The 25,128-nt window shown below is 52.8% G+C and overlaps 1 protein-coding gene across 1 annotated transcript in view; it reads left to right on the top strand.

Annotated features, from left to right (window-relative positions):
• The window catches only part of SHB (SH2 domain containing adaptor protein B), a 134,512-nt gene that overhangs the window by 27,818 nt on the left and 81,566 nt on the right, over positions 1 to 25,128 (top strand). The window contains exon 2 of the mRNA XM_012769056.3: positions 20,490 to 20,610. Within this exon, the coding sequence (XP_012624510.2) occupies positions 20,490 to 20,610 (121 nt within the window). The remainder of the gene's footprint in view (positions 1 to 20,489; positions 20,611 to 25,128) is intronic.

The following is a 25,128-nucleotide window of genomic DNA, read 5'->3' as shown; positions in this document are numbered from 1 at the left end:
GACAGAGTCATTCCCACACTGCAATAAAGTCTAGCACTCGGCTTCTCTTGGGCTTTAAATTCAAAATGCACTTTCTTGTAAAAGAGCCCATTTTGTCAGTTTTCTTCTGATTTAGATGTAATTACAAATCAGAAAAGTGCTGGTTTTGGGTTTTCTTTTCCCCCTAAGACTCCAGTTGCCTGGTTTGGGGATGACATGGGAGACTTAAAGGCTGACAGCATTTGGGAGAGTACTTTATCTTTCGAATGCTTTTCATCATTCTAACAACGTGGTGTCAATTTGTCGAGGGAAGAAAACGGTCTGTGGCACCCGCTTTCCTGAGCCGCATTGTCCTGGGCCCTTGTGCTCGCCAGCCCGGTCTGATAAGCGCCAGGAGTTCAGAAACGTGTTCCTCTTCACAGCTGACAGTCTGTCTCAGAAAACTTCCATCGCCTCACTTCCTCGGGCGGGATCCGCCGTCTCCGTCCCTGCCTTTGTTCTCTCCTTGGCACACGCTCCCTCTGCCTTTCCCTGCTCCCGCTTTCCCCCTGCAGTCACCACCTCCCTGGGGAGAGCGCCTGCCCACTGCCACTCCCCAGCGCCCAGGGATCCTGGGTGCTCAGGCAGTTCGTAGGGTGGCCAGGCAGCCGGGCCGGCTGGTGCTGGGTGGGCAGCAGAGTGGGCGGTGAGTGTCGCTGTGTCTGAGGGGAGAGTCAGCCAGACCTGCCGCTCTCCTCTGCTGCGTGACCATGAGCACGTTTTTTTCATGGACCGAGCATCTTACTGTATGCCAAGCTCCACGTGAGCTGTAGGGACCAGAAAGTTGCGTGGACATAGAGCCTGCCCCAGAGCCCCAGTTTAGGAGGTCTCAGTCACGGTGAGATGACTTCATGGGTGTGGAAGTGACACTCGGACATGGAAGTGTTTTAGAACCTGTAAAGTGCAGTGCACACAAGAAGAGTGTTGGTTCCTGGGGCTCCTGGGTCCATCACTGTCGTGATAGAACAAGGCCTGTCTTGTGACACCCTTAAGTCCCTTCAAGCCTGGTGCCCGTGCGCTCGCCCTGACGTGTGGCTGCCGAGTTCTGGTGTGCATGGAACACTGGGGTGGGGTGCACATGCATCGGGCGTGGAGTGGGGCGGGCAGGAGCCAGGCAGCCAGTCCCCATAAAGAAAGGGTGGGAGAAGATTCTCGGAGCTTTTGGGAGTTCTCCAAATGTAGTTTGATCTGACTTTTAAAAATGCCTATTCAACTTGTCAGGAGTGAGTGAAACTTTTAGTGAGTGGGAAGAGAGCCAGACTTCTAAAAAGTCTTGTTAGAGTATGGCAGAATGTGAAATGTCACTTTTAGCCCCTTTACTAGCCCAGCCACCTTGTGATGTGGCTATTTATGAGCCTGTGGCTGTCCCCCTGACTAGCCAGTGCACTCCTCCAGGACAGTCATGTCTCGCTCTGCTCTGGGTTCTCACTTCCAGCTGGGGTGGGGGGCTCAGAGGCGGTACAGGGTGGCGGCATCAGTGGTGATAATGATAGTCCAGTGAGCTCCTGCTGTTGCCAAGCACTGAAGTGGGCGCTGCTACCACCCCACTTGACAGATGAAGAAACTGAGGCCCAGAGAGGCTGAGCAGGCTCCCCAAGGTGACCGTCAGGATTTGAATCCAGCTCTCCCTCCAGAGCTTTTTGGAGACTAGGTGGGATTTGGATGTGCGGTGATTAGAGAAGGGAGGAGCCCGGGAGGGCACAGCATGGGTACAGACCCACAAAGGAAGCTGGGGCTGGTGGTCTTGAGCAAGTGGAGGTGTCGTGGGGGGTGAGACTGGAAACAGGCACACAGCCCTCTCGACCACGGACCCAGATGGAGGTGAGACGGGACGTTTCCAAGTGACATGGGGTGCCCCAGCAGTTGGTGCTTCGTGCAGACTGGCAGATGCGAGCCTGTGAGCGGACGCTTTCTCCAGCTGTCACGCTTGTGCCCGTAGTTATGTGTCGTAAGGAGGCAGCAGGATCCTTCTCCGTGAAAGGAGGGTTGTGTGAGCTGGCAGGGCTGAAAGCTGGGGTCTCCACAGGTGGTACATGGAACTGGCTCTACCCCAGCCCCGTGCTGAATGGTCCCACACTGGCCCCTTGCTCTCTGGGTGTTTTGCCATCTCTGCGGGAGGAGTTTCACAGTAGAGTCACTTCTGAAGTCCTTTGAGCACAGTGCTAAGAGCCGGACCTGGGACAGCACCTGAGTTTGAGTCCTGGCTCTGCAGTTTAACTGCCTTGGTGACCTTGGGCAAATTACCCAACCACCCTGTGCCTCAGTTTTTTCATCTGTAGAATGGGGACAATAGAATCTATAGGGTGGTTGTGAGGATCAAAGGAACGAACATAGCCCCTGGTAGCTGGTTGTGTTTATTGTATTATCATTGTGCTGGTCCTGTCCTTGCTCTCTCGAGCTCCTGCCTGTCCTTGTGGCTCAGTGGATGGAAAAGAGGGTCTGGGGTTCAGAGGCTCGCTAGCAGTGGCCACCAGCAGGGCTCCTGCAAGGCAGGGATGTCTGGGTTTGCCCCGTCTGCCGGAGCTCGTTTGCTCTGTAGACGTTGAGATCATCGCCGCCAGTGGCTGCCCAGCCTCAGCCAAGCTCTTGCAACATTCTCGAGGGCTCCTTGTTCCTCTGGGGTTCCTTGTGCCCGAGTCCTGCGTGGGCAGCACTCCGGGCAGGCGGCACGTTTTGGCAGGTCTTTAGGGTGGTGTCATTGGTGAAGAGTTTCCTGTGGCTGTGCTTGTTAGGACTGAAGATACACAGTTTTTATAGCCCTCTTTTGTTCCTGCAGATGCTAATAAACTATTTAAAATTTGGTAAAAATGCTGTTTCTCAAAAGAAAGAAGGCTGTTTGGAGGATTCTGTTCCCCTGTTAGTTGTAGGTCATCGTGCTTTGGTCTGGGGAGAGTGCATTAGAGTGGGTTGGGACCAGTGTGGCAGGGACTTCTGTGGGATCTTCACCTTCCTGGGGTAGTAGGGGGTGAGCAAGAACACCCTTGTACCCCAAGGAAGGCCTTTGTACCTCTGGAAGAGGCAAGGCGTTCAGGCCCATCTGTCTGCCAAGTGCAGGGGAAAGATCTTGAGCCCAGATTCCCTGCCTCTTGACTCACCGTGACCTTGAGCAAGTCACTTCCCCTCACTGGGTTTGTGAAATCATGTGGGATTATAGTGAGGTGTTTGCACGTGTCTGTTTCTGCCAAAGACCAGTGATTCTTAATCTTGGATGCATCGTATCCAAGCTTCTGAGGGAGATTTTAGAAAACACTGATTCTGGGCCCCACCTTGGACCACTTGAATCAGAATTTCTGGGGGTGGAGCTCCAGGCATGGGTGGCTTGAGAAAGCTCCCCAGGTGGTTCTAATGTGCAGCTGGTTGAGAACCATTGGGCTAGACCAGGGTCACTGCAGCTCCTTGGGCCATATTCAGCTCCTGTCTGTTTTTGTAAATAATGACTTTTGTGTATGGCTGCTTTCACGTTGCAAGGGCAGTTGAGTAGTTGCAGCAGGCACTGTGTGACCCTCAGGAACCTAAAATATTTACTGTTTGGTTCCTTGCAGAAGAGATTTGCTGACTTTTCCTGAGACTGTCCACTTTTTTGTGGGCAGATACTGAGCTATCCTTGTCCTTCTGTCCCCAGGACCTGGCCCACCATGGACATTGCTGAATTCCAGGACAGAGGTGGTTTGGACATGATTCTGTGCTTCTCCCACAGCACACAACCTTTCAGGTGCTGTCGGGGAACAAGGCTGAGACCCTCCCCGCTGAGCAGCCCGGGTCCCCCCTGGAGCCACACCCACCTTCTCCATCTCATCTCTACCTTGGTGGTGATGCCACCTCCCTGAGAGGGCAGGGGCATGTCCAGCCTCTCGCCCTCACATGCTTTTGGGAAATGAGCCGGTTATACCACAGAGAAGCACCCTTTGGTCCCTAAAGCCAGTAAGGCCTGGAAGCTTCTCGTGACAGTGAGAGAGAGGGTTGCACTTCTATAAGGTCGGACCAACCCCCTTAACGCCGGCTCCCCTGCCCCTAGTCCCATGCTTTGGGGTACCATGAACATCTCAGGAGGAGCATATAGTTTGCAATGGTGAGGGATCTTAGCTCAACCGGTCTGTGCTTGGAGATCTCCTGTGACAGGGAGCTCACTACCTCCCAAAATATCTTGTTCTATTTTGAATGGCTGTCTGATCAAACATTCTTCCTAAAATTGAATTGAAACCTTTTCTGTAACCTCTACGGTTACAGATGGGTCCTCATTCTGTCCTCTGACCTTATCTGCATTCTGCCCTGGGGGTTAACCACTCATTTTGCACCCCCACCCCCTGGATCTTCTCTAGAACTTGGTCCCTCCAATTATGCCCATGAGACATGGAGTCCAGATTTTTTTTATCAAAGTGCAGGGCCCAAAGCTGAACAGGTTTCTCGAGTGGTCCTCTGGTTTGTGCAGAGAGGCGAGAGAGTCACCTCCCTGGCCTTGGGTCATAAAGTCCCACCACTGTCAATGCAGCTTGTGGTCAGGTTGGCTTTGGGAAGCTGTGTGAGACCACGTAAGCGCTGCATCGCTTTAATGAAGGTCCCAGGCAGCTGTGGCCCCTGGGTTCTTGCATACGCATGGCAAGTTGACACTCTTTCTCCTTCCCATCCACCTGCACTTAGTTTTATGAGGCATCTGTGGACTTGCCAAAGGGCCTATGCCTTCCTGGCTTGGCCCTGGGTTGAGAGGTGCACACTCAATCCCCTCACCTGGCGGATGGGAAGTGAGGTCGTGAGAGAGCTTCATGGGCCCTGAGTTTATGACATCACTGGGCCGGAATGAGGTTAATATTTTTAATGGGAAAGGGTGAGCCCCATTATTATCCGAGCTCATTCATCAATGGCAGAACCTGTTTTACCTGTTACGTGTCCTCCGTGTGGGGAGTTCATGAATGGGAATCCAATTTTCTTTCTAAAACCCAAGCCACCTCTCCCCTTCTTAAATCCAGGAGGCGGTGCTGGGGAGGGTGTCAGGATTTGACATCGGATTTTTCCTAGGTGGAAAAGGCTGTGGACAGCTTCAAGGGCCCTTCCTGCCTTTACTCACCAAGCAGCCCTGCCCAAGCCAGTCCCTGAGGCCAAGAGGTTGGGCTGTGACAGCTCGTTAGGGACCCCAGGACGGGTCCATGTGTTGAGTCTTGTTGCCCACTGATCAGAGGGTGGGCATGACAGAAATGTGGGGGGAAGGGAGTGTAACCAGACCACTCAGGTGGACCTGTCTGAGCCCTTCAAAATGGTCATCTCCAGGGGTACATTTTTCTGAGATCTGTGGGTTGGAAGGGCCCCCTCTTGCCAATCAGGTGGCCCAAATTACTGGCGTTATCCCCAAGAAGTGGGTGTGGTGGGGTTCTCATTTTATCTTAGGTGAGCACTCAGCCGCCACCACCACCTCTGAGCCTGAGCCTGCAGTGCCTTCAGGCTGACCACGCTGACCCCGGGGCCCACCTCCTCTTCCCAGATCCTCCAATCCTCACTGCCTGGTGGACGCCTAGTGGTTTGAATTCAGCTAGGCGCACCGTAACCACATGAAAAATGAACCAACTCTACCATAAAATTCCTTCTCTTGCCAGTTCTAATGAGAAAAGTCTGAGTTTCTTTACAGTCATCCTTGTAAAATAACAACAGCCGGCAGGTTTTGAGTGCTCAGTACCTGCTGGGCGCTGCGTGAGGATTCACTCCTGTTAAGAAAGCAGCTTTACCTTCTGGCTCATTCCCTCCGGTGGCAAGGGAGTTCTCAGGGCCTCTCCGTGGGGTGCTGTGAGCAACTTCAAAACAACACTGGTGTTACTTCCTTGTAATTTAAGGACGAGGACTGTGCCACGCTGCACTGCTTCTAGTGGTGGTGGGGAGGTGGGATCCCCCTGGCAGGAAGGATGAGGCCGGTAGGGGTAGAGGGAGGAGAGAGCCAGAAACCAGGCCTCGTGCAGGCTGCAGGTGGAAGCACTGCTTCCCCAGGTGTGGCTGGGCAGGGTGCAGGTGTGTTGGAGTCACAGGGCGGCTGAGGAAGAGGAAGGGAGACTTCCAGTGCCCGGCTGACTGAAGGAGTGTCAGGGGTGGCGCTTGCTCAGGGTTGGCACATCTGAGCCCAACTGGCAGAGCTTCCTCTTCTTCCTGTCAAACCTCCCTTGAGAGATCTGTTTCTGCCGGGAAGGAGCCCGGCTTATCAGAAACTCTTGCAGCGGCCGTGGGAGGCACAGAAGAGCCAGAGGTTCGGGTGACGCCTGCCTGGGTTCAAACCTGCACCACCTTTTGTGCTGCCTTGAGGAAGTTTCTCCGTGTCTCTGAGCTTTGGTTTTCTCATCTGAAAATGGGGTGACACAAGGGGACAGATGTGCAGGCACACCTCTGAGAGCCTGGCACATGGTGGGCCCCTTTCTCCTCGGTCGTCAGCATCGTCCCTGAGCTCTGGCCAGCTCTGATCCTCTAGGACCCTCCAGCTCCTGCAGGGCGCGGTCTGAGAGTCTGGAGTCCTGGCACTAGAGGATCCCAGCCTCCAGGACTGGGTCCCTGAGTCCTGCCAGGCGTGGGTCTCAGCAGGGAGGTGCGTGAGGAGAGGGAGCTGGGTTGGGTGGTGGCTCAGGATGTCCTGTGACAGCAGCTTATCAGTGAGGAGCCTGCCTCCCCATGGCTTGAATTACTCAGCAGCGGATTAGAGTTTACTCCTTTGAAACGGCTAAGTCTGGGATTCAGTTCGAGGTCCCATTGCCTCCCTTTCAGGAGGGGGTGTTTGCAGTGGCAGGTGATTTATGACCTTCTATTGGAAAGGGGACTTTACAACGTGCATTAGTAACTAAGGGCCGTTCGGGGCCTGACTCATGAAGCTGCTGTCAGGTGCTGTGTTCTTCGTAGAGAGCGGCCCCAGTGGTGATCTAGGAAGTGCCCTTAGTGTGGGAGGGACACAGGGCCGGGAGGGGGCAGGAAAAGCCAGCACCCTTCAGCTGTAACACGTACACCAGACCCTTGGAACCCAAAGGAGGGCTTGTTTTTAAAATATTGTTGAAAGGGCAGAAACACCTAATGTTTCCCCAAGAAGCATGGTGATCTCCAGTGAAATTAGAAAAATGAAAAGTTAGGGAGGGTTTTATGAAGCGAAATCTATTCACTTTAAAGGACTGTCTTTTATTCTCAATTTCCTTGTTACTGTTGATTGTTATTGTTCTTCCCTTTGTCAAATGTGGGTGAGGGCAGGTAGTAGTTGGGTTTCTTTTAGTGTTAGTGATCCTGTGTCTCGCCCTTCCTCTTTCTTGTATAATTTATAATGGCCCATGAAATTCAGAATTCTGGCCCCGAGGACTCACTCTACCCTTCCAGTCCTACAGATGGGGAAACTGAGGTACTAACAGAGTATGACTTAGCTAATGGTGCCCTGCCATTGGGGGAGGTGCTGCAGTTTGAGTCTCAAGCTCCCCATGGAAATGTCTGGATGTGGGGAGCCGTGAGGATCAACTATATAAATTGCAGGGCCCACCCCCATGCAAGTAAGAATGTGGGGCCCCTCATTAAAAAATTATTAAGAATTTCCAGGTGGTGACGGCTGGGCATCAAGCCAAGTGCAGAACCCTTTGTGACTGCACAGGCCACATGCCTATGAAGCCGGCCCTGGGAACCATAAATGTCAAAGTCCCTGATGTACTGGCATTTTTAAAATGAGAGCCTATAGTACTTAACCCGGGAAATCAAGTGCATTGGGCTGGACCTTTTAGACTCCTAAATACTGCCCACTCAGAGCGTTTCTCCTGCTTTCCACAGCCCTCTGTGAGGAAGGAAAAGCAGCTGGGGGGAATTGTGGGGGTGAGGCCTCTTGTGGGAGGAAGGAGGCTGGCAAGTGGGGGTTATCTGGGCTTGTTTTGCTGTCTCATCTGCAGTGTTTGCTCTGGGGGCTCCACATCCCTGGGGAGGAAAGTTGTGTGTCATCCAGGACCAGGGTGTCTGGGGGCCTCTGTCACAGGTGCTCTCCGACCGGGAACAGCAGCTGGCGTGGAAGAGCCCGGCCAGACAAGTAGCTGGGTCCATTGGCCACAGCTGTCTGTCATGCCCTTGCTGTACTTCACTCACCGGGCTTCTTGGTGTAGGGCTGACTGCAACCCTTCTCCCTCTCCCCACGAGCTGAGGGGGAGCTCACACATCCAACCTCACAACACACATGCAGAAAACAAATTGTGGTGCATGCCTGCCCATGTACATGTGTGCATGTTTAGGTATGGTGCACATGCCATGCAAAAATGTACATATTTACTTACCAAACACTTAAAATGGTGCTTACCATGTTCTGTGTACACTCTTCTAAGCTTTTGACAAATATTAAGTCATTTAAATCTCATAGCAACCTCATGAGGCAGGCCTTAGTATTATTCGCATTTTACAAATAAGGAAATTGAGGCACAGGTCAAGTATGTCATGTAAGTTGCTTTAGGGTCATGCAGCCAGGAAGGGGCAAGTACTTGAGTGACAACTCGCTTGTCTATACTGTGGTAAGCATGAGTTGCCCCTCCCTGGCAAGGACGTCTGGATTCCCCCATAGGGCAGTGGCTCTGCCAACCCTCTGTCGGTTCATTCCGTCACTTCGTGCCAGGCTGGCGCTGGGCACGGCCAACTGGACCATGCTGGTGTTGAAAGCTTTGGGGCCACAGGTGTTTTCAAGATATAGGTATGGTGACCTAGAATGGTTTACGTGTCTGCAAGCTAGGCATCTGGGTTGGGTGCAGCCAGGGCTCCGGAGCTGTGGGGAGGAGGCTCCAGGAGTAGAGAGGGTTCCCTGAGCCTGGGAAGCAAGTGGTCCTGTGTCCACCAGAGCAGCCCTGCCCCATGGAACGGCAGGTGGTGGGGAGGGAGGGAGCGTGCGTCTGTGCGTGCTATATTTTACTTCATTTCCTTCAGTCCTTTTTCTGTCATATAAACACATGTCTTTGATGTTATATTTTAGAAAAGTGGAATCCTACTATAACTACTATTTTGAGACCTGATTTTGTCAGTTACTGAGATGCCAAGAATTTTGTTTTAATCAACAAGTAGACTCCTTAACTTCTTTTGTTCGCTGCACGGTGTGTCTTCTCAGTTAACTCACCCTGCCCTGGAGCTGGCATTGCCGGGTCGAAGGTGCCATAGGAGCTCTTGGTTGGAGCTCTCTCCTCTCTACGCTTGTGGTTGTGACCTGAGCTGTATTTGTTGACACGAAGGAGGAGATTGGTTTTTAGATGACGTCAGGAAAGTCGTTGCTGAAGGGGGTTTGCTTCTGTGTGTGTTTATGAGGTCATGAGTAAGCCTGGGTTTCAGCACCCCCAGCTGCAAGGTTAGTGGCATGGGACCTGGCAGTGCTGGTACACCCGCCACCAGCCAGTTGTGAGGGGCTGCAGCCTGGTCCACACACAGACTCACCCTAGCGTGGTCTGTGTTCCCCTGAGACCTCTACAGCACTCACATGCGTGTGCAAGCCCACCCATCGGCACAACAGCCCTGGGCTCTCCCTGAAGCTTCCAGGCTGATGTTGCAGGCCTCTGCAGGGACTAAAGAGACCCATCAGTGTCCCCATTTGGTGTGGTCTATGGGCTTCCTCAGGGAGGCAACTGCTTGGTCCCTGGGACAGTGACCCCAACCCAGGAGAAAATGATACGTGGGCTTTGCAGGAAGAGGCAGCCTGCACTAGGGCGGGTGGCTTCTGGGGACTCTGTGATTTTGTTCAGTCTCCGTTGCATTTGCAAAGCCATTATCTACTTGAAAGAAACTCGGGAAAGGAGATGGGACATGGAGACCCAGGTAGGGGCCAAGCAGAAGGGAGCCCTGGGCAGTCTCCTGCCACCTACACTGTTGCTGCTGCTGCTGCTGCTGCCTCAGCTGGGACAAAGGCACCAAAAGGGACCTCTTTGCTCACGTCCGCTCCCTGGGGCAGCAGATGCTGTCAGGGCCCCACCCTGTCCCTCCTACCTCACTAGTCTGGCGTTCTCCAGCTGGCTGGGATCTGCACCTCCGTGCCTGCGGCCTTTTTCCAGAACCTAGGAATGGGGGACGCTCTGCCACACGCTTGGAGGTCAGGATGGAGCAGCCTCTACCGGGGGTGGGGGTCTGACCACCCCCCAGCTCCCTCACCTTTAGGGAGGTTGTTCTGAGGGGTGGCTCGTGCACAGTTTCCCAGAGTTTCTCTGTCAGACTAAGCTCCAGTTGCCCTCCTCGGTAGCTGGCTTGATCCCGCTTTCCCAGCCACCTTTCCTTCTCGTGCCTGTTCTCCCACCCCTCATACCTGTCTCCTGTCACATCAACCGCTTGCCCTCGAGTCCCTGCTTCAGCATCTGTGTCTGGGCATGACTAGGCACCTGGCCTGTGCCTTCTGGGGTAGCGGTTCCCAACTTTTTTGGCACCAGGGACTGGTTTCATGGAGGACAATTTTTCCATGGGTTAGGTGAGGGGTGTGGAAGGCAGGTGGTGATGTGTGGCCCGTTTCCTAATGGGTTGGGGACCGCAGCTCTAGGGTGAGAACAGTGTCCTTTCTGTTGTTCGCCAGTGTCCTTGTGCCCTCGCCCATGTCTGCACGTGCCAGGCATTATGTTGTCCCTTGGTTCATTGCCTCAGTCTCCTCCATACGGCAGGAAGAAGATTCCTGGTGAGCATGGAAACCTCACCTTGGAGAAGGTAGAGCCCCAGAGCTGGTGAGAAAGCTGAAAGCCCTGCAGCTCAGGGCTCAGAACCCAACACCGCCCTGCAATCACCTGCCCTGCCCCTGGCTCCTGCCCAGCACACCTTGCTGGGGCCCTGCTGTGCAGGTGCCATGCTGTAATATATTAAGAAGGAACACACTCCAGAACCTGCCTTCCCGGAGGGGCGGGCGGTGGAAGCAGGCAGGCCTTGCAGATAGCTGTGATTCAGGCAGGGTGTGAAAGGACCGTCACCCATGCATCTACTCCCGCTGCCTGGCACTTGCTGGCCCTCCCTGGGGAGGTGAACTGACTCATGCCTGTGTTCTGTAGGGCCTGGAAGCTCCACAAGAGCAGGGGGAACAGGCCTACCTCTCCTCTCCTCAGTATCCCCAGCACAGAGCGCCTTGCCCGGCACAGGTAGGCACACGGTGAACAAGACTGACAGTTTCCTAGCCTAGACAGGGACAGTTTCCTAGCCTAGATAATGGCACATACAGAGTTCATTGAGGCTTGGTTGCTGGAAGACAACAAAAGACAGCATAATTTTAAAAAGTGAATAAGCATTTATTGAGCATCCCCTGTTAAGCTGAATATAATCAGAAGCCCTCACATTTGGTGGTGGTGAATGCAGCCACTGCTGCCTGTCTGTGGCCGTGGGGCGAGCAGCCATTCAGTGCTGCTGTGGCTTAGAGGTGCCTGGCCTGCCTTTCAGCTCCCTGTGGGAAAGTGCATGAATCATCCTAATGGGCCTCTTCGCTTAGCATGGATTCCTGCGCCGCCGCTGCTGAACACAGCGCTGTGCTGGCCTGCGTTACGCATGCTGCACCAGGCCCGAGCTGTCCTCCCCTTTAACCTCGGCTCTGCAAAAGCGCAGAAAGCACGCGCTGGAGGGAGAGGCTACGCTCGGGGACTTGTGCTTGCTCCCAGCTCCTGGATGGGGCACAGATCCCTGGCTTTGAAAGGTACCATATTGCACAGGAAAGGCCTTTGGCTTCTGGGCTCCGCTGTTTTGCTTTACATACTTTTCCTGTGAGCACACTGTGCAGGCCCGTGTTACCGTGAGAAAGCCTCACGGGCATTCCTGAACCCTTCTTGGGAAGGGAGCGGCAGACAAACAGGCTGTGCCTATCAGGAACAGAAAAATGCCTCGAATTAAGCTGTCTGAGACCAGTTTTGGAAGCAGGCAGGCTATACATACGTAGGTCAACAAATGACTTAAGTTCTCTCGTGGTCGGGATTTGGCAGGAGTCCAGTTTTGTCACCCTGCTGATAAGCATTCTGCAATGTCACCTGCCTACTCGGAAGCGTGGTGGGAGATCTAACGCCCAGATGACCTTAGCAAGACCCTCCTGCTCTCTAGGCCTTGGTTTCCTCCCCCGTGAGATGAGGCAGTCTGCCGGACTGGACGATGACAGTCATACCTGATCCTCATCGAGCCTCGTGGTGTGCCAGGCCCCCTCTAAGTAAGCCACATGTACTCGCCCTCTCGTTTTCTAGGTGAAGAAGCTGAGGACAGAGGTGTAAATGACTTGTGATCAAGTCATTTACTTACAAGATCATCCAGCAGCCATGATCTTGCTCTTGGCTGGTACATTCCCCTTAGCCTTCTAGCCCTTAGCTCTGCAGGAGAAAGAAGAAAATCCCACTCTTATTCTTCACAACCAGGGCTGGTGCAAGAGCATTTTCTAGGCAGTGGCCCCAAACCCTTAGAAGGAACATTTGTACCCCCTTGAGCAGGAAGCCCAAGAGGAGGGGCTGTCTGGGAACGTGGACCGGGGTTAAAGGGGTTTGCAGGGCAGGAGAGCCTAGTGGAGTCAGAGCTCAGGGAGAATGAAGGTAGGCTGAGTTGATGACCCCACATGGACCCAGCCTGGCCTGGGCCCACCTCCCACAAAGAACTATCTGCGGTGATAGGTGGTGGCCCTTATAAGAGGAGCAAGGTAATCTTCCTGGAGGGTAGTTGTGATAGGTATGCCCTGTAAATTTTAAGGATTACTTTAAGAGAAAAATTAGATAGCTGTATAGGTATTATAGAAACAGTGTGGACCTGAGAGTTAGTAAACATGGGTTTGGTTACCTGTGTTTAGCACTGACCTTGCTAAGTTTACCACCCCAGGGCCTCCTGTCCCTAGTGGATTCACGGATTGCAGACCGTGGGTGGTGGCACTTTCTTCAGTGGTGCATGTTGGAAATCTTCATATAAGATTTCCTTTGCGCTAGTTAGACACACTAAAGAGTTTGAGACCCAGTGGACTGGACTATCTCCCGGAGGCCCTTTCAGTAGTGCCTGGGTATTTCTGTCCTCAGGAGGGATGCACTGAATTTTCTGTCTGTAGGTCCTGGCTGAAAGGGGGTGGGGTGCAGGTGCTGAGCAAGCAGGGCTGGAGAGGAGCTGACAGAGGCTGTAATTAGGAATGCATCTTCCCTGACAAGTCGGAGCCTGCAGGTGTCTAGGCAAGCAGCTGTGGCCATGGGAAGGGCAGGACTAGAAAGACCAGTGGTGACCACTTCAGATCCCCCCAAACCTCCTGACACATGGGGCAGGTAACCAGCAGGTCTATAAAGGAACATTTACAACGGAACATCTTAGGTCAGTGCAGAGAAACAGCTGGGAGCTGCTGGGAGGCAGATTTCAGCGCTGCATTAAGGAAGACTCCTTTAGTAGTGATGACTGTCCCAAAGGACTGTGTTGCCAAGTCGTGAGTTCCCTGCCGCTAGAGGGTTGTGGGCAGAGAGCTTGGCGGGGGCCTTCGTGCATGCAAGAGGGGGCTTAGAACTTTGAGGTGACTCTGCATGACTGGACCTTAGGGCTCATTCCCTTTCTTCCTTCTAAGTCAGGGTGGAAAAGTGCCCTCCCCACCGTCTGATTTCCAGGAGTTGTGGCTGAGTGCGTTCAACGTAGCTAATTAATCTTCCCCAAATTAATTTCCTAACCATGTCAGAAATGATTTATTTGCGCACCTGTAAGGAGAGTTCGTCCATGATGGTCAAAGCTGAGGACAGGGAAAACTGAGTGGGGGTGCTTTCTTGTGTGCCAGCACAGGATGTCCCATAGCCCAGTTCTGTGGTCCCATTGGAGCCCTGGACACTGGGTGTAGAGAAGAATACTGCTGTCTCCAGCACAGGTGGTCAGGCCGCGACCAGGAGGTGCATCTTACTCAAGGCATAAGGGGAAAAAAGGATCATTCACAAACATTTTCCTGTTCGTGGCTGAGAAATATGACAGCTGTTGTCTTGCTTAATTGCAGCCATTTTCCCTGGTTATGACCTGGGCCGTGGCTGGGGGTTTCTTCTCACTAGAGCTGCAGCTTTGCTTGTGCAGAGACCATGCCTTAAGGTGCTTTTTGCACCTCACAGCACTTACCTCTATCCTGGGCACCCAGGAAGTGCTGCCTGCTTTGTACCAAGGACATAGCCTTTTCTTTGTAAATTACTAACACTTCCATGAATCATCTCATTATTTGCTCCTTACAACATTGACGTGAAGCTGAGAAGGCAGACCATTCTGCCCCATTTCACAGGTGAACTGCTGGAGCTCAAAGAGATAAAGCAGGTTACCTGGAGTTACTCAGCAAGTGTGTAGCAGAGCCGGTTCCAGAGCTCCGCTTGCCTGGACTGTCCTTTCTGCAGTGCCACCTGCCTTTCTGTGTATTTGCACAGCCCCAGGAGGCTGCTGCAGACCAGCTGCCACCGGTCAGCCTTGGGGCTTTGGAAGTGCTGCCTGCCTTGGCCATGGTGGCAGGTCTGGAAACAGCCACCCACCTGGGCAGTCCTTAAAGCTGAGGTTCTGCTATGGGGTGGCTCCGATCTCTATGCCTACGTTGAGTGTGGGCTCTGTACTGAGCCTGTGCTAAAAAAATACTGAGAGTGGTGTCCAGTTAGCTGAGCTTCCACTCAAAACAAAAGCTATCTCATAGCTTCTGTTTGAACACTCAAAAAGTGGCAGGAGCTCCCTGTCCCAGGCAAGCTGACCCTTTATTGGCTGTCAGTTGTCCTTCTTGAACCACCCAGCTTACCTCTGTGCCACTTCTGTGCCTGTGCACAACATCTGTCCTCTGCTTCTTCCCCAAGCATCTTCCTGGTTATTTGAAGCCCTGTTCGTACTCCTGAATCCCTGTTTCTTTAATGCCATCTCTCTGTTGGCATGGCAACAGAGCCTCCATCTTCCGGGCCTCAGGACTTTGAGGGCCTGTGTCACGATGGGTCCCAGAGGACAGCCAGGACTCCAGGCCTGTCTAGCCCTCCAATGGGGACAGAGAGGTACTCTGACTGCTGCTGCCCCTGAACACTGTTTGCTCACCTCCAAGGAGCCCTTCTGACCCCCAGAGTGCGGGAGAGGGCCAGGGTCACTGAGTTTCAAGCTGGCAGGTGGAGACAAAGAGCCCCAGGCCATCATTCTCTCTCAGTGACCCCCACACAGCCAAATGGCAGGCCTGTCACACACCACACTGTATTTTTAGCCAGGTGAATAATGACTGTGAATTGTGATGGAATAAGTACCACGTGGTCTTGCACCTGCCACCTTGCTAAGGCGGAGAGTGTGTCTGTCTCCACTGGTACAGTGTCTCTGAGGCGGGTCTCAAGACTCGCCTCTTGGTCTTACCCTGGGGTTCATGACCTTCCTCTAATGTGCTTAAGACATTATATATAAACGTGATTGTGGCAGCCACAACTTCGTCGGTTATCGGGCTCCCAAACAGATTCATGGCCCCAATACTGTTAAGGAAACTAATGTACAGTCTTAATGGTGAATCAATAAGAAAACAGTCTGGCTGGGACCATTGAGAGCGTTCTCGAGTGTGTTCGCGTGTGGTTTGCTTTGGAGTAGGGCAGAAAGAAGTCAGGGCCTGGCAAGAATCCGGGGCCTCGTGGGGTGCTGCCCCCCCACTTTGTGGAGAGAGGAGAGCAGTACGGAGACTCCTTGTCCAGCAAGCCTGTGGCTGCCCATTTGCACAGACAACAGGGCACATGGAGGTGACCATGTGGTGGTGGGGACAGTGTGGGCCAGCCACTCCTGGAAGATGGTGCTGCGCCATCTCTCTCATCCCTCCTTTTCATCAGGTTTGAGCGATGTGGGCAGAGAGATGTCAGCAGAGACTCCTGGTGCATTTCTGCAGTGGCTCCTCTTGGCAGTGCCTTCGGCCCGTGATCTTTCTGGAACAAGTTTGCTGCTAGCAAGATGGACTTGGCCTAAAGCTGCTGTGGTTTAGGGCAGAGAGCCTTCCAGGTCCTCAGGGCCAGGACCCCTGTTGGGCTGCTGCTTGCAGGGCGGTGGGGGCAGGGCAGGCATCCTGAGTCCGCAGCCCTGAGCACGGCTGAGTTGCTCAATCTAGAGCCTCCTGCAGGATCGCACAGAGGGTGCTGATACCTCCATGTCTCAGATTCTGGGCCGGACCAGGCATGTTGGGTCATCTCCTCCAGCCGACCCCCAGGGAGGACAGCCAGAGAGCTGCAGTTAACACAGACTTCTTGCTTCACTTTAATGAACAGGGCCGAGAAATACCTGGGGAACGTGGAATTCCAGAGTAATATCTGGAGGCTTGCCTTTAGACCGGCAGGGCAGGGGCTGGCTCTAGCTTATGGTTTCCCAAACTTTCCTGATAAGAATCACCTGGGTTGCTTGTTAAATATACAGAGTACTGGGGCTAGGAATCTGTTTTCTTAACAAGAGTTCCAGGCCATTCCTGTCTTCAGGCAAGTTTGGGAAACAGTCTGTCTACCATACCAAAAATAGCCTGTGGAAGAGGAGTGCTTTTAAACAAGCTCCCTTCTGCATATAGTACACGAATAGGTTCTCCTTGTTTGAAAATGTTTTAACATTACAGAGAAATAAGTCTCCGACTCCCCTTCACCATCCCAATCTCTCCCTCCTTCCAGAAGAGGGGTCAGGTTGGGGTGTCCATCTCCACAGGCCTTTTCTTTAAATTAATAAAGATACAGGTTTCTGTTTTGTTTCTTGTAAGTAGGTAAGATGATGTATTTATCATTCTACAACTTGGCTTGCTTTCCATTCAGAGCTACATCTTGGAGAACTATGTTCATATAGAGCGGCTGCTTTTTTGTTTGTTTGTACTTGCTGCATAATATTACATAGTATAGAGCTAGCACAGTTAATTTAGCAATTCCCTTTTCAGTGGATGTAGTGGTTGCTTGCAGCTTCTCATTATTATTTCATTGAACATCCTTGCCCATATCCCTTTGTGCACATTTGGGAATAAATACTGAGAAGTAAAATTGCTGGGACAAACTATGTGCATTTGGGAATTTTAATGGATTCCGCCGAAAGTCACCCTTTAGAGTGGCCCCACCAAGGTACATTTCCACTGAGGGCATGAGGAGAGGACCCAGTTGTCCACACAAGTGCAGCTGTCTCACAAAAGCAACTACAGCTCTCACTGGTGCATATGGAAGTGTGGCCAAGTGGCAACACCCACCCTCCTCCAGTCCTTCCCTTTTGGCATGAACAGCTGCAGACTGCTTCCTACCACAAAACCAAGTCCCTAAGATAGAAGCACCAGGGCCTCAGACTGTTGGAAGGGATTGAGTTCTATCCAGCAGTATATGTGTTCCAGAAAGGAGGCGTGTACAACCACCTCCCTGGTTGTTACCAGCTCAGAGAGCCTGAGGGGGGGTGTGTGTGGTGGAATTCTAGAACCCCAGCTTGGGGGTCCAGAGGTGAGAGCAGGCCCCTGAGGCCCTTGCTGTCTTGCCAGGTGAGTGTGACAAGGCCCTGCCCTAAGGGGAGGCTGGAGCAGGTCTCAGGACAAGCCTGGCTACTTTGTGAACCTGTGGAAGTCCTTTAGGGGCTTGGGGCTGACCTAGGGTCTGTAGTTTTGTTTGAAAGCAGGAAAGGTACTCACCTAGGACTTAGCGCCCATCCCAGGAAGCCAAGCATCCTGACAGCCTCTCTTTCTGCTGTTGGTCAGCTCCTTATGGAGTGGTAGGATTAATGGCCAAGGTTCCCATCTCTGCTCTACGTCTGTCCTGTGTGGGCCCAGGTGGCTTGGTCTACGGAGAAGTCCTGGCTGGCTCTCTTTTGGTTGAATTTTTAGATATACAGGATTTGTTCACTAACTGGGGCATTTTAAAGCAAAGCAAAACCAATCCCACCAAAGAATGCAAGCCCACATCTGAGGACAACTCATTCCCTTTCTTTTCACTTAGAAGAGCAGCAGCCTTCACACAAACCTCCTGCCTGGCCATCTTGACTTACACTGAGCCCTGGGCTTGGACAGTGGTCACACTGCCCAGCCCTGGTGGCTGGGGCCTGTGGCACTTCACATGGTGCTCGGGTTGACTACCTGCTCAACTCTCCTAACACCTGGTTAAATTTTTATTCCCAAAACTAGGACGTGATTTTGCATAAGGTCAGACAGTTCAGTGTAGTGTTTGCCGAGTTTTGGGTTGCTCAAACTTCAAATTCCCTTTCCTCCACCAACCTCACTTTGAAGTTCGAAAGCAAATTGATTAAATATACATTTTTAGGAACCTTCTGATTTGCTTCTTAAACTAACAGAATTCTAAACTTTTTTCCCCCTTTTAAATGAAAGGATTTTCAACTGTCAGCAGGTATAACTGGAACCATATGTCAGCAGAGACCAGAGGCTTTTCCTGGTTTTAGGATTTGTAAATTCTTATTGGAACGGAAGTAAGCAGTGCAGGCAGCTGGGGCCCCGTGACAGCCTGAGCTCAGATCTCATTTTAATTAGAAAATACAGATAGCGCCTGCTGAATCTCAGGCCTCCCAGAGCTCCCGTCCCAGGGTGAACAAAGATTTGGTTTTATGCTGCAAGCCTCCGTGTTCACAAATTACAGAGCACTTCCGAGAAGAGCTGGAATGCTGATTTCTAGATTACTATGGAGACTGCAGCCTAACTCCCCTCTCCCAGCCCTCTGTGCCCCCCAGCGAGTCCCCAGACATGATGTTGTTTTCTTGGAGAAATATTTGTTCCCTTCCTCATTGCAAAATCGATGGAGGATGTTCATGTTGCAAAGAGACAGTGAGGAAGTCTGGGATGGGAGGAATGAGATTAGATGTCATATACAGCAGCCACATCATTTTTCTCCATTTGGACAGCTGGTCCCTTGAACTCTGAGACATAGAACCCTGCACCTGACCAGCATCTGAACTGTTCTGTTTGACAGTGGTTCATGTATGTAATTTTTTCCCTAATGTGTTCTGCAAATGGTAGAGTAGAAATATCAAATGAGAGACGTTGCTCTCTCCCACCCCCTTCTTTCCCTGGCCTGGTGTCATTTAAGCTCAGTGAGTCTCAAGAAAGGCTGCCATTATCTGGAGGCAGCCCCCACGGGACACAGAGCCTGACCCACAGCTGCAGGTAGTGGCTGCTGGGTGCTCCAGGCTCGGGTCTTTTACAGATAAGCTGCTCTTGTTTGGGGAGCAGTGGTGGCCCTGTGCTGTGCCTTCCACTGGGCCCCAGCCTTGCGTGGGGACAGAGCTGCCTCCCCGCTGCCTCTCTGCAGGCAACCCATTCCAGGCAGCTGGCGGTCACTCACTCACCCTGCCAGGGTGGCTGCAATTTACCAGGCAGACAAAGGGTATTTCCCTTTCCCCTGGGGTTTGCAGGCCCCTCAAATGCCTTGCATTCCAGGAGCTGGGAGGGAGCAGGCAGGCTCCTGTGGTTTCTAATTAAACCCACAATTTAAATAACAATTCATGCAACCCCAAGAGTGGAGAGTAATGCTCACCTCCCCCCTCCCATGAGAGGCAGCTGGGTGGCCCTGGTTGGGGGCTGAGGAATTGACCTTTGCCAGACATTTGACCAAAGAGGGCTAGGGAGACGTCACCTGGCGAGTTTGTAGTGAAGCCGGGGGTTTGTGGTAGGGGCATGGGCTTGGTGGGTTCTTGTCCTTTCCCTCTGGAAAGTGTGACCCTTATAGGGGTTAGGAAGTAAGAGGTGGGAGGAACAGTTTGTTCCTTGTTTGCTCATAGCCTCCAACCGAGGATTTTTACCCTTCTCCAGGGAAAATGTGGAACTTTGTCTCTAAAATGTTAGAATCCCAGAGACTCTCATGGGATTTCTCCACCCCCAAGTGACTCAGTCTTTCTCAGTCGTGGAACTTCTCTCTGGGGAGAGAAGGTGGGGGCTGGGCTCTGGAATACCGACAAGTGAGGAGACCTGGAGGTGGAGGATCCAGTGGAGCCTCTGCCCCTGTATACTTCAGTTTCCCAATGTGTTGTAGGAAGGTCTTCAGGTTTGTTGTTTCCAAAGTCCTTCCAGGCCCAGGCCCCGGCAGTCTGTCTGTCCATCCCTGAGCTGCCTTTGTGTTCTCATTTGGCCTATCAGGGCCATAGTCATCCTTACGGTGCGTTGATCTCACCAAATTGTTTTCTGATTACCCAAGGCGTGGTTGTGTTCCAGGTTTGGGGAAATAGAGTGCCAAGCTAATCGTCTCTAGACAAGCTCTTCCGTGCCTCAGCCAGCACGGGGGCATGTCAGCATTTCTAGGGTTTCTGCGATCCATCGATCTCATTTCCAACTTTCCTCCACTTCCATCCCATTAACTGAGCAGTCCACATTCCCCGAAGATGCCCTCCGGGTCCTTGCCGCTGTGCTTAGAACAGAGTGTGTTGCCTCCACCCCTGTGCCCTTCTGTTCCCACCTCACTGCCTGGAGCGGGCAGGCTGCATTCACGGGGTCAGAGGGTGCAGCCCCGCCAGTATGTGGGTCCCTGAGGACGGGCTGCACCTCTGTTCCTGCCTCCTCTCCCCTCTTGCTCACCTAGCTGAGGCTTTCCCCAAAGCCCTGCTGGGAAACAAAAAAGCCACAGGTGGTCTCACTTACCCTGCCCTCTTCCTCCCTGCAGGTGACCATAGCTGATGACTACTCAGACCCCTTTGATGCCAAGAATGACCTCAAGAGCAAAACGGGAAAGGGGGAGAGCGCTGGCTACATGGAGCCCTACGAGGCCCAGAGGATCATGGCAGGTAAGCAGAGCTGCGGTGCAGGGGCTCACAACCCAGCGGCAGGGTGGTGGGGAGCAGGACACTCCTGGGAGGTCCTCAGCCAGCCTCAGCCGGGGATGGCTTGTGCTTTCTGGGTGGCGGTTGGGGAGCAGTTCCATATTAAGTCTTCCCTGGTTTTACACACATCAGGAAAAAATGGACTGGGCACAGCGACAGTGTAGATACAGGGTGCTACGTAAGGTTAACCAGAGATGGGGGCCAAGAAGGAAATGGGGAGAAGAGGAGGGAAAAGTCCTGAATGAAAAAGATATAGCATTTGAGACATAAGGCTTGGAGCTTCCTAGCAGCTAGAGCAAAAAGGTAAGCATGCCGGGTCACCTTGGTTTCGTTGCCTAGTAGAATGGGGCAGAGCAGTAAAATTATCCCTGGCCACATACCCAGAAATCTTTGTTTTGGGTCTGCAAGCAGGTTTACAGGAAACACGGAGACTTTCCCCCTGTGGCTGTTATCGTTTTTTTGGCCTTTGATGACAAAACCTTGTCAGAGCAATTGTGGGAGGCCCAGAAGAATGTGGCCGGGTATGCAACATCCTGGGAGCCTGTTTCAGCCAGGATAATAAGGAGTGAACAGTTATCAGACATCAGCCATCTTGAACAGCCGCGGGCAGGGTGGTAGAAAGGTCACGAGCAGAAAGAAACCTCTTGCATGGGTTCTCTTGGCCGGAGATTATGGTGAGGAGACAGCAGAGCAGCTGTGCGGTTGGCCCCTCGGACCCTGTACAGGTGGGGACACAGCAGGGGCACAGTGAGCTGCACCAGGCATGAGGGTGGCCAGGAGCAGGTTGGGAGCTGCCCAGACTTTGAGGCCTGTTGAATTGGTGCCCTGTATGTCTGGGGATCTGGGGTATAGATGCCTCTTTTTGTGACCCTCTTATTATTTGTTTGTTTGGTGTTCATGTCTTGAAGTGCTTTCTCTTGATTCCTTTTGAATTAGGAGGAGGAAGGGAGAGGAAGTGGCATTTACTGAGTGTGTCGTATGTACTGGGCCTGTGCTGAACCTTAGCTTGTGGGGCTGCCGAGACCGTGTAGGTCACTTGTTGAAGGATCTGGGTGTGAGCCCAGGCCCTGCCTCGTGCTCCTGCTCACTGAAAGCAGCTCTCTGGCCAGCAGTGTGGCCTCCAGGACACTTGGCCACTCTGCAAAGGGCAAGACAGGTAGCAGTTGACCAGAGGAGCTTAGGCCACACTTCTGAAGGCCACCGCTTGCACTGACTCATCCTCCTGATCTCACCTGGCAGAGCAGCCTCCGTGGGTAGCAGGAGCAAAGAGCTGAGCAAGTGTTTAGGGCTGGGGTCCCCGGGGGAGCAATGCATCCCGCTGTCCTGCAGTGACACAGGGAAGCAGGCTGGCCGGTGGAGTCTTCAGCACAGATGTGTGTCCAGGCTCTGCAGCAACCCCAGCTGCCATCATCCTATTACCTCCACCGGGCTTGGCGACACACCCACTTTGTGGGAGCACCAGGCCTAGCTGCAGCCCCCGAGCTGGCAGTGGGAGCTACTTGCGTCTCGGCCAGTCTTGCATTCAGTAAGTATTGGCCCGGGCTTAAAGGAGTGGTGGCAGGAGTGGCTTTGGGACACGATCAGGATGTCAGAGCAGTAAGGGATCTTTGAAGTCATCCAAGTCATCTTGTTTTACAGATTTGGAAACTGAGGCTAGAGAGGGAGAGAGACTCACCTATGGACACAACAGTGAGTTGGTGGCAGATGCCAGGTGTTGCCTGTGAAGCACAGGGCAGGTTTTGGGTGGGGTACGGAAGTGTGGCTTTTGTGTGGATGCTGGGGCATCCCAGATAGGAGGCAATGGCAGCACCCACAGCTGGAGCCCCTGCCAGGGTGCAGGCTCCGTGCTGGGCACTTTGATGTATGCACTCATTAACCCTCTCGATGTCACTTCAGAGACGTCCCATTTTACAGGTGAGGGAAACTCGGGGGATAAATCTCTTTCCTGGAGTCCCACAGTAGAAGTGAGTGGCTCAGTGTGAGTGCAGGATGGGGCAGGGGCTGGAGGTCCTGCCCAGCCACAGGCAGGATATTGTTGCAGGGGTCCAGACTCAGGAACAGAAGGTGGGTGGAGAGGGGACATCTGCTGGGAGCCCAGACATGGTGGAGGGTCTGCCCCTGCCTGGCACCTTTGGGGTGGAGCCAGAGCTCCTACTGGGTGCTGTCTTGGACATCAAAGTTGAGTAGCTGTTTCACTGGGTAGAATTGTCCTGAGGGACTTTGGCTTCTTTTTTTTTTTTTTTTTGAGACAGAGTCTCACTTGTTGCCCAGGCTAGAGTGAGTGCCGTGGCATCAGCCTGGCTCACAGCAACCTCAAACTCCTGGGCTCAGCGATCCTACTGCCTCAGCCTCCCGAGTAGCTGGGACTACAGGCATGCGCCACCATGCCCGGCTAATTTTTTTTTTTTTTTTGAGACAGAGTCTCACTTTGTTGTCCAGGCTAGAGTGAGTGCCGTGGCGTCAGCCTAGCTCACAGCAACCTCAAACTCCTGGGCTCCAGTGATCCTTCTGCCTCAGCCTCCCGAGTAGCTGGGACTACAGGCATGCGCCACTATGCCCGGCTAATTTTTTTTATATATATATATATATATCAGTTGGCCAATTAATTTCTTTCTGTTTATAGTAGAGACGGGGTCTCGCTCTTGCTCAGGCTGGTTTTGAACTCCTGACCTTGAGCAATCCGCCCGCCTCGGCCTCCCAAGAGCTAGGATTACAGGCGTGAGCCACAGCGCCCGGCCCCAGCTAATTTTTTGTATATATTTTTTTAGTTGGTCAATTAATTTCTTTCTATTTTTGGTAGAGACGGGGTCTCGCTCAGGCTGGTTTCGAACTCCTGACCTTGAGCAATCCACCCGCCTCAGCCTCCCAAAGTGCTAGGATTACAGGCGTGAGCCACCGCGCCCGGCTGGGACTTTGGCTTCTTAATGAGGGCACACTCCACGGGGGCCAGGTCCAAGGCAGGGTAGTGTGATGTAACCAGCAGCTTGTTTACACTTTTCGCTTTCTCTCTCCAAAGAAGCATTCGTGTAGTATTTGCTGGTCTCTGTTTCCGTCCCAGCTCGGAGGCTATGCCCAAATTTACCCACGTATTTTGTTTTTAAGAATGTAGGTGAAGGCCGGACATGGTGGCTCATGCCTGTAATCTTAGCACTCTGGGAGGCCAAGGCTCAACGACAGCTCAAGGTCAGGAGTTCAAGACCAGCCTGAGCAAGAGCAAGATCCTGTCTCTACTAAAAATAAAAAGAAATTAGCTGGACAACTAAAAGTATATATAGAAAAAATTAGCTGGGCATGGTAGCCCATGACTCCGTCCCAGCTACTCAGGAGGCTGAGGCAGGAGGATTGCTTGAGCCCAGGAGTTTGAGGTTGCTGTGAGCTAGGCTAATTCAGCACTTTAGCCCAGGCAACAGTGAGACTCTGTCTCAGAAAAACCAAAACAAACAAACAAAAGAATGTCGGTGATTAAAGGGGGCGTTTTCTGGTTGTAATGATCTTGCTGCAGCTCCCTGTGACTCCACATTCTTTGTGTGTCGGTGAGCACGTGTGTGTGGCATGTGATGGATGCAGGGACTGGACATGGGCAGCTCCCTTTAGGAGAGAAGGTAGGGGAAGAGAGGGTGGTGGTGATGACAACAGCGGAGTGGAGGTGGCATGGGAAAAGTTATGTTTAACCTTTCAGAATGACCCTTCTTGGAAGATGTTATATTTTATGTGTTTGTGTACACATAACTTCAAGTTCCGGGGCAGCGTCTTTGGCACGTAAGCACAAAGAGAGAAGGCCATGCCCGCTCTGTACCTGAGATGGCATTCCCGAGCGGGAGTCCAGGCTAGAGTCAAGCAGATCTGGGATGGCCACTTGCCACCTAAATGATCCCGGGCCTCAGTTTCCCCCTGTGAAGCAGTGGCCTCAGAGTAGGCAGTCACTAGTACTTCCAGCCGCTTTTGGCTGCTAACTGGGCGTTCCACCTTAGCAGGCACTCTGCCTGTTTCTACCTACGTGTGGAGTGGTGGGTCGGTGATGGTAACAGCAGCAAAGGCAGCTGGTAAGTTCTCTAGGACTACTTTACAGCACTCGCTGCGAGCTCTCGCTGCGTCCTCACCAACACCCTTTGAAGTGTAGCTGCCTCGTTGTACCAATGAAGAAACTGAGGCACAGAGAATTAGCCCCAGGCAACCCAGCGAGTTAGTTGTGGGGCTGGCTTCCCAGGCCTCGTTTTGAGCCACCATGAAGGGCATTCTCTGGGGCCTGCCAGCCCTGGTGCTCTGTGGCTTGAGTTCAGGCTCCCTGACACAGGCAACTCGGGTTGTGACTGATACGGTTTTGTCCTCTGTGTCCCTTATGCAGCAGGTGGCAGGGAGCTTTTGTGCACAGGGAACGTGGCCCAGCCCTGTGGGCTGTAGCGGGCATGGAGGGCATGGAAAGTGTGCCCGTTTCCCCTAGGGGCTCCTCTCACCTCCTTGCCCCGTCTGCCTCAACTTACC

Source organism: Microcebus murinus, chromosome 12 (assembly GCF_040939455.1).
Source record: "Microcebus murinus isolate Inina chromosome 12, M.murinus_Inina_mat1.0, whole genome shotgun sequence".
Classification (NCBI taxonomy): domain Eukaryota; kingdom Metazoa; phylum Chordata; class Mammalia; order Primates; family Cheirogaleidae; genus Microcebus; species Microcebus murinus.
This window is presented reverse-complemented; position numbering and strand designations above follow the sequence as displayed.